We start from the raw sequence: 7,621 nt of genomic DNA, 5'->3' as shown, positions 1-7,621 counted from the left end.
TGGATCGCTTTGCAGGGGAGGAAACCAGATGGACAAGGAAACTGTAGCACTATGGAGGCAGTCCTGCTTCTGTTCTTAGTGAAGATCAGAAAGGAGGTTCGGGGTCATTTTAGTCCAATGCCCCTCTGGCTCGTTAGAGGTGATAGAAGAAAGTTGCTCTAGATGGAGAGGAACGAAAAGATGCTCCTTTTGGCTCTGCTGTTAGAATCCATGGAAGGACAGGGATGTCTCCATCGTGGCCGGAACTCAAGGTGGTAACCTGCCTCTTTCTCTTCAAGTTTTCAGGTCCCTCTAGAAATGAAAACATAGGTATTATCTTTTTCAGCGCTTCAAGCCATCTCTCCAATATTAAGATGGAGTGAGCACCTGATTGTACCCTGAGTGGAGTGTCAGCTGTTCACGACTGATGGGGACAAAGTTGGCCTCTGCTCCATGCGGATCCTGGGTTAAGTGTGAAATAGCTCCCCTTCCCTGTGCCACACCCCCAACCTGCCACATCCCTGCCGTCTCCGTCATCAACCTGAGACTATTCCATCGTTTCCAGCTCTTAGTATCAGTGTTCCCGTGTCTCTCTTTGAGTTGCAACAATTTCGTTTTAAGCGTCCAGCAGAGAGAGAAAACTACTGGATGAAAATGAAAGTGATGCAGCGAGCTTTAGCATCAGCTAAAAAATGGGGTGATTCCCCTCGAGGTGTGAGAGCTATTGGAAGGCCCTCACATCAAGGTTCAAAAGAAGCAACTAAAAATGCAGGCCCAGGGCTTCCCTGGTGGCACAGTGGTTGAGAGGCCACCTACCGATGCAGGGGGCGCGGGTTCGTGCCCCGGTCCGGGAAGATCCCATGTGCCGCGGAGCAGCTGGGCCCGTGAGCCATGGCCACTGAGCCTGCGCGTCCGGAGCCTGTGCTCCGCAACGGGAGAGGCCACAACAGTGAGAGGCCCATGTACCGCAAAAGAATAAAAATAAAAAATAAAAATGCCGGCCCGCTGGAAAACTCTCATGGGAGGGAAGCCTCTTCTGGGTCATCCCAGAGACGTTTGAAGAGAGGCATGACTCACACAGGCCTTCAGATACCAGATGCTGAGATGCTCTCCCAGGCCTCAGGGGAGCCATCCACCTATATCCAGAAGAACCTGCTTCTCGAGCTCTGGGAGGAAGAGGAGCCCTTTCTAAAATCCCCCCATGTCCTCAGAGTGTGCCCCGGAGACCCCTGCCTCAGAATTGCCAGGGCATCCGATCAGACCCCCTGGACCCTCAACGCTAGCGAGCAGCCAGGAGGAGTGCTCTGCGGCCCCGCTTGGAGATCCATCGCTGAGCTTTGCGGGGTGGGGGGCTGCGCTCACGGAGCTGGTTAGACTCATGCTCTGCCCTCATTAGCCTCGGCAGGGGGCTTATGTGCGTCCCCTCACCTCTAATATGGGAATGGTCCTAGGGCCCCACAGTCAGGGCGGTGCTGGGGGGAAATGGACTGAGAGTCAGGACCCCTTTGTCACAACCTCCCAGGCTGATTTTGGAGCCTGGCCCTCCCCACCAGCTCAGGACTGGGCCAGCCTCCTTCAGCCTACCCCTGCAGCAGGACTGGTCACAGGGACCCTCCAGGCCTGGGAGCAGCGCCGTGGAGCCGCATCTCTGAGGCTCCCTGGGCGAAGGCGGAGGGTCCTCCACTCCCCATGCCCACGTGATGCTCCCACCCCCCCGGCCCACATGACCCTCACCCCTCTCAATCCTGCTCACGGGCTGTCTGCAGCCACTGCAGCAAGGAGGCTGCTCTTTCAAACGTCTGTTTTCTGAGGGGCTGAGGGATTTGGGCTGAATTGGGGGTTGAAGAGCATTGCACAGCCCTCAGCGCTGGGCCAGGTGGTCAGCTAACAGCAAAATGAGCCCCAGCAGAGGACCCCAGCAGGCCTATCTCCTAGCCTTGCCCTGCAATGGGCTGGCACTATGTGCCTGCAGAGGGCACACATACGACAGCAGGGCTGGAATTCCAGCCAGGCCCAGTCCTGGGGCCTCAGCCCTGCTCGTAGCTCCTGATTTAAGGCAAATATTCAAGGAGGAGGAAGTGGAAATTAACACCAAGGCACTTGAGGAGTTTGGTCTTTCTTAGCCAAATGCTTTCAATTAAAAGGAGCATTTTAAAGGTCTTGATCTACCAGGATGGAAAGCAGATTACTGGTCACTGGAGGTCTGGGGACAGGGAACAGGGAGTGACTGCTTAATGAAGTCTTATTTCCAGAAAATGAAAATATTCTGAAACTAGGTAGAGACGGCAGCAGCCCAACAATGTGAATGGGCTAAATGCCCCCAGATTTTCACTTTAGAATGGTCAGTTTCACTCTGTGTAAATTTTGCCTCAAAAAAACCCAACAAAAACAACAACAACAAAATACACCAATAAAGAAAAAAAATACAAAGTTCTTTGAAATTGGTCCAAGGCCTGACGTGGGACTCAGAGCCGGTGATCAGGTCCGCAAACATCTGCTGTGCGCCCATGGGGTGGAAGGCCGGGCTGTCCAGGCTCTCGCTCCCTAGGTGGGTGTCTCCCCCTGTCTTCTAAGCCATTGTGCTGGGGCCTGGAGTAGGCTGGGGTATTCCTTGTCCCTGGGCGTCCCATTCTTCCTCCCGCCATCACCAGGGCTCCCCCTGCCAGCCCTGGTCCTGACAAGCCAGCCTCACTGACCCATCTCCCTCCTCCAGCACCACCCCCGACCGCCCACAGGGAGGCCCCCCCAAGGCACAGAACCGCCCAGACCCCTCCTGATTGGAGACTCTCCATCCCACACTGGCTCCTGGCAAGGTCCAAACTCCCCAGTGGGCACTGGGGGCCTCCAGTCCAGACCATTCCCCACCTGTCTCCACACCCACACGTGCCCACCTAACTGGTTCCCGTCCCCCAGGGCTCTTCCTCGGCTGCCCCTCCTCCTTTCCCCAGTTGGTGGAAGCACGTTTCCTTCACGTCCCAGCGACACTCGCCCTGTGTGTGCCCACCCGCCATGCCCACTCCGCCAGGGCCTTGTCTGTGGGATTAGCCCTGCTCAGTCTAACACCCAGAAGCACAAAGTCACTGCTTGACAAATCGATAACTGATTGGTCACTTCCTGGCTCCGGACAGCAGGACTGGGGTCCCACGGAAGGGATGCCAGAGGTGGACTGACTGACAGGCACCAGCACGAGATTCCAGGGCAGGAGCGGTGCTGCACCCACCTCCATCTGCTCGTGAATCCAGTCCAGGAAGGAGGTGATGCGGGTGTAGACTCCGGGCTTGTTTGCCGCGGCACAGCCAATGCCGAAGCTTGTGGCTCCCACCAATTTCCACACCCTCCTCTCTTGACACACCAGGGGCCCCCCGCTGTCTCCCTAGATGACAAGGAAAGAGCAAAGGGCACACAACAGGCACTGCCATGGTGTGTCCCTTGTCCTGGTGGCAGGATTCCCCCCTTCACTCTATCACAAAATACAGCACGAAGATGGCTCTGCATTCACCGCCCCCCCCAGCCCTTCTGGAACTGACTTGCACCCCTAACAGCGGCGTCCTTATCCTTTGGGGATGGTCCCCCTCCAGCCAGATCTCAGTACCCTGAACCCACGAAGGTCAAGGCAGCTGGGGGAACAGAGAGATGCTCCAGAGGGAGGGTCTGCCTGGCCAGGGGCTTTGGCTGGACCAGGCAGTGTTGGAGTCTCGCCCACTGTAGCTCTGCAGACTGGATTCCCTGGTTCCCACCTGCCCTCTGCCCCTTTGGTCCCTCTGCGAGCTCCGAGGCCCTTCCCACTGCCCAGCGCCCAGGCGGAGGCGAGCGTTGGTTAAACACTGATTATCCTGAGCAGACTTCTTCCCACACCCTGTAAATTTGCTTTTCAGTCACAGTCACAGGGACGTGCTGGTGGCGGCCTCTCCCGCAGGCTGGGTCGCCACAGCGGAGCCTCGCCTTGCTCGCAGCATGGCCCCCAGGGGTCATCAGGGGCCCCTACCTGGCAGCTGTCCACACCGCCTTTCAGGTAGCCAGCACAGATCATGGAGGGGGAGATGATGCCGCCGTACACGTCCCTGTGGTTGCAGATCTTGTTGGAGATCAGAGGCACAGCCGCATGGTTGAGGACCGGGGAGGCATCGCCTGGGTCAGAGCAGGGGGGTGGTCTGTGTGGTGCGGGAGGCCCCCACTGGGAACTCAGGGGGTCTGCATGCGGGCGGGGAAACCTGGAGGTGGATGGCCTTAGAGCTCTGCCCCCTGGGGAGTGGGCTGGGGGACCCCGCTGCTCATGTCAGGGCCACTCACTTCCCTAAGGTCACCAATGTGGGAGGACAGGGGGCAACTGTAGCCAATAGGGACCACCCCCCCCTCGCCCCGCCAGAGCCTGTCCTGGGCCAAGCACTTGACCTACACCAGTCTGTTTAGTTCCCAAAGTAACCCAGATGACAGCAGGGAAACTGAGGCACGCGAAGGTCCCACTCACAGCTTTGGGGTGGAACCTGGGGGTGGTCAGCAGAAACTTGTACTCCCAAAGGCATCCACATCCCAACCCCTGGAACCAGGGACCGTGTCACCTTCTAAAAGGGACTTTGCAGATGTGATAAGACCTTGTGATGGGGACACGATGCCGGGCTCTCTGGGTGGACCTTAAGTGTAATCACAAGGGTCCTTCAAAGGGTCAGAGAAGGAGACGTGATGATAGGAGAAGCAGAGGTCAGAGGGGAGAGAGATTGGAAGATGCTGTGCTGCTGGCTTGAAGGTGGAGGTGAGGGCAGAAGCAAGAGATGCAGGGGCCCTAGAGGCTGGAACATGTGGGAACGGATCCTCCCCCAGAGCCTCGGGGAGGATGGCAGCCCCCCTGACACACTGATTTATGACTCCCGACCCCATAACTGTAAGGTAATACACGTGCATTGCTTTAGGACACTAAATTTGGGGTCATTTGTTACAGCAGTGACAAGAAACTAACACATCTGCGGTGGGTCAGCCTCGCCACCCACCCGAACAGATCGACACCCTCTAACTTCACCTGCTTGTAAACTGTGACCCTCACGTATTACAGGCTCACCACAGGGCACACCCACCTCCCATTCCTCTCATGTCTCAGTGGCCGGCTGGGGGTCTGCGCTACACCCCGACCAGGACACGTGGGCGGGGACAGTACACTGGGAGCCTGGGGAGCAGGCCCACAGCCCTCTCGGTTCTAGGCACCCTGGACTCAGAATCTTGATTTCAGAACACTGACCTCCATCCTCTGTGGCCCCCCAGCCTGACGTCCAGCACATTTTCCCATCAGGAAAGTGCTCTTCGGAGTTGGGCAGACAGACTGGCTGGATCATCTCTGTTTGGAGAGGAAACAAGAGCTTTCAAGCCCGTGGCAGCTGTGGTCTGAGAAAACCGTCTTCTCAGTGCCTACCGCTCTGGCAGCTCAAGCCGGCTCCCAGAGAAAGGCCAGGTCCCTGGTCGTTTGGAAGCTATTTGCTCAGAGTTGGGACCCCTCACCCATCAGAGCCCTGAAACTTGAAAACAACCTGAGACCATGGCAACATGAGGGAGTCTAGACCAGGGGTCAGCATATTTTCTATAAAAAGCCAAATAGGGCTTCCCTGGTGGCGCAGTGGTTGAGAGTCCGCCAGCCGATGCAGGGGACAGTGGTTCGTGCCCCGGTCCGGGGAGATCCCACGTGCCACGGAGCGGCTGGGCCCATGAGCCATGGCCGCTGAGCCTGTGCGTCCGGAGCCTGTGCTCCGCAACGGGAGAGACCACAACAGTGAGAGGCCCGCGTACCGCAAAAAACAAACAAAAAAAGGCCAAATACTTTATATTTTAGGCTTGGCAGGCCACGTGGTCTCTGTTTCAACCCTCACCTCTGCCACAGTAGCATGAAAGCAGCCACGGGCAGTGGTGAACAAATGAGCCAGGCTGTGGGCCAATAAAACTTTATTTACAAAAGTAGGCAGAGGGTCAGATTCAGCCCATGGGCCATAGCCTGCCTGCTCTTGTTCTAGACCATGGGCACACTGCTTTACGGACCAACAGTGTGTGAATATTGCCACCCCTCCTGACATATCTGGAGGCAACGAGCCTGCCTGTCCACCTGGGCTGTGTCACGTAAGCCCTCCACCAAAGACTGTCACGGGGCCTTCATGTGCCTGCATTCTGAGACACACTAAGCTTTTGGGGTAGGGCAATCATGGAAAGGTAGAGAGGGGATAAGGGCACTCATTTTAATTTTTGTCCAAGTACAAGTGTTGGCACCTCATTTTTCATAACCAAGGGTCATTAATCATAATTAAACAAACACCACCTTTACAATTTCTCTTTGTGTCTCTAGAAATATTTGTTTCCAGGTGTGATGCATAGAGAATTCTGTGTGCTGTGTGATAAACACACTGTTGATTCTGCCAGGTCCAACCTGCTGCTGGTCCTGAGCCAGGATTCTGCTCCAACAAGGGGCCTTGTTTATTACACTCTGCTGCTCTCTGAGCTGCTCTAATCCTTGGGAAGCAGAAGGGGGTTTTTACTTATTTAGGAGTAGGCTCATATGCTTTGTTGCATCTGCAGCATCTTGGAAAGTTCTGTCCTGTGTGGCTTTTCTGGTGTTTTTGAAACCTCTGGGAGTCAGGACTTGACATTTCTGTGGAGAAACAGAGCCTCTGAACTCAGCAGCTGGTTGGGAGAGAATGTTTCTGAGTATTTCCAGGAGCTGGAGATTCCCAGTGTCTTCTAACTTGTGAAGAAAGGGCTGCAGGGAAGATCCCACCACAACCAGCTGGCTGGCCTGGGAGGTCCTCTCTTTCTCAGCCAAGATTGAGACACCAGGCAGATGGGTGGGGACCTCACCACAATAAACACGAAACAAGAAAAAGCTCTTTGTTCCCATGGGCCTGAGACCCCCTTCTACCACCCACAGGCACCAGGTGGTCTGGCCTGGGGAAGTCCCTTTAATCTCCAGGTGGTACCAGCAGAAAGAAAGTAGCACAAGTGAGGGCCCCAGTGGCCCCAGCCAAACCAAGTTGACCAAAGCAGAACCACAAAGGCTCTGAAATCAAATAGTCATCAGAACCACAGCCCACAAAAGCAGGCCAGGACCTGCATAGTGAACCTGAACAGGGTGACCATCTGCTAAAATTGAAGATGTACGTCTCCTAACACGATGGCCCAAATGACCAGAATATGACTGAAAATTTCTTATCATACCAAGAACCAGGAAAATCACAACTTTAATGCAAAGAGACAGTCAACTGAGGCCAACACGGGAACGAATCACATATTGGAATTATCTGGCAGAGATTGTAAGGCAGCCTTCATCAACATGCTTCAACAAGCAATTCAAATTCTCTTGAAACAAAGGGTAGCAGCAAAATGACAGAGACCCAGACGTACCGTTGAAAGTGACAGGCCCGGCCAGCTTCATGAGGGCGATGTCATTGCCCAACCTCTTTGGCTTGTACTTGCTGTGGTAGATGATTTTTTCCACCAGATGGGAGGGGGCTGGACTGTCCAGCAGGGAAACGAGGCCCACCTGGATGGTCCATGACTTGGGGAGGTAGAGACTAAAATGAGAAAGCCCCAAGCATGTTAACCCACGGACCCCTCAGGTGTCCCGAGAGCCAGTGCCAAGGAGATGTCAGCAGACGTCGCCCCCCCCCCCCCC

General features: G+C 55.4%; 1 protein-coding gene across 2 annotated transcripts in view; it reads right to left on the bottom strand.

Moving 5' to 3' along the window:
- Nucleotides 1-249: 249 nt before the first annotated feature.
- The window catches only part of TMPRSS3 (transmembrane serine protease 3), a 22,467-nt gene continuing 15,095 nt past the window's right edge, over nt 250-7,621 (bottom strand). The window contains exons 9-14 of one of the 2 annotated variants that reach the window (XM_007452866.1): nt 7,351-7,520; nt 5,210-5,305; nt 4,994-4,996; nt 3,965-4,107; nt 3,200-3,352; nt 274-291 (exon numbers count right to left, since the gene is read on the bottom strand). In XM_007452866.1, the coding sequence (XP_007452928.1) occupies nt 274-291; nt 3,200-3,352; nt 3,965-4,107; nt 4,994-4,996; nt 5,210-5,305; nt 7,351-7,520 (583 nt within the window). Of the gene's footprint in view, nt 292-3,199; nt 3,353-3,964; nt 4,108-4,993; nt 4,997-5,209; nt 5,306-7,350; nt 7,521-7,621 lie in introns of both variants that reach the window. The other variant, XM_007452865.1, reaches the window with a different exon arrangement.

Source organism: Lipotes vexillifer, unplaced genomic scaffold, assembly GCF_000442215.2.
Source record: "Lipotes vexillifer unplaced genomic scaffold, Lipotes_vexillifer_v1.1 scaffold478, whole genome shotgun sequence".
In the NCBI taxonomy this organism is placed as follows: Eukaryota; Metazoa; Chordata; class Mammalia; order Artiodactyla; family Lipotidae; genus Lipotes; species Lipotes vexillifer.
The sequence above is the reverse complement of the archived record's forward strand: the minus strand, read 5'-3'. Positions and strand labels throughout refer to the sequence as shown.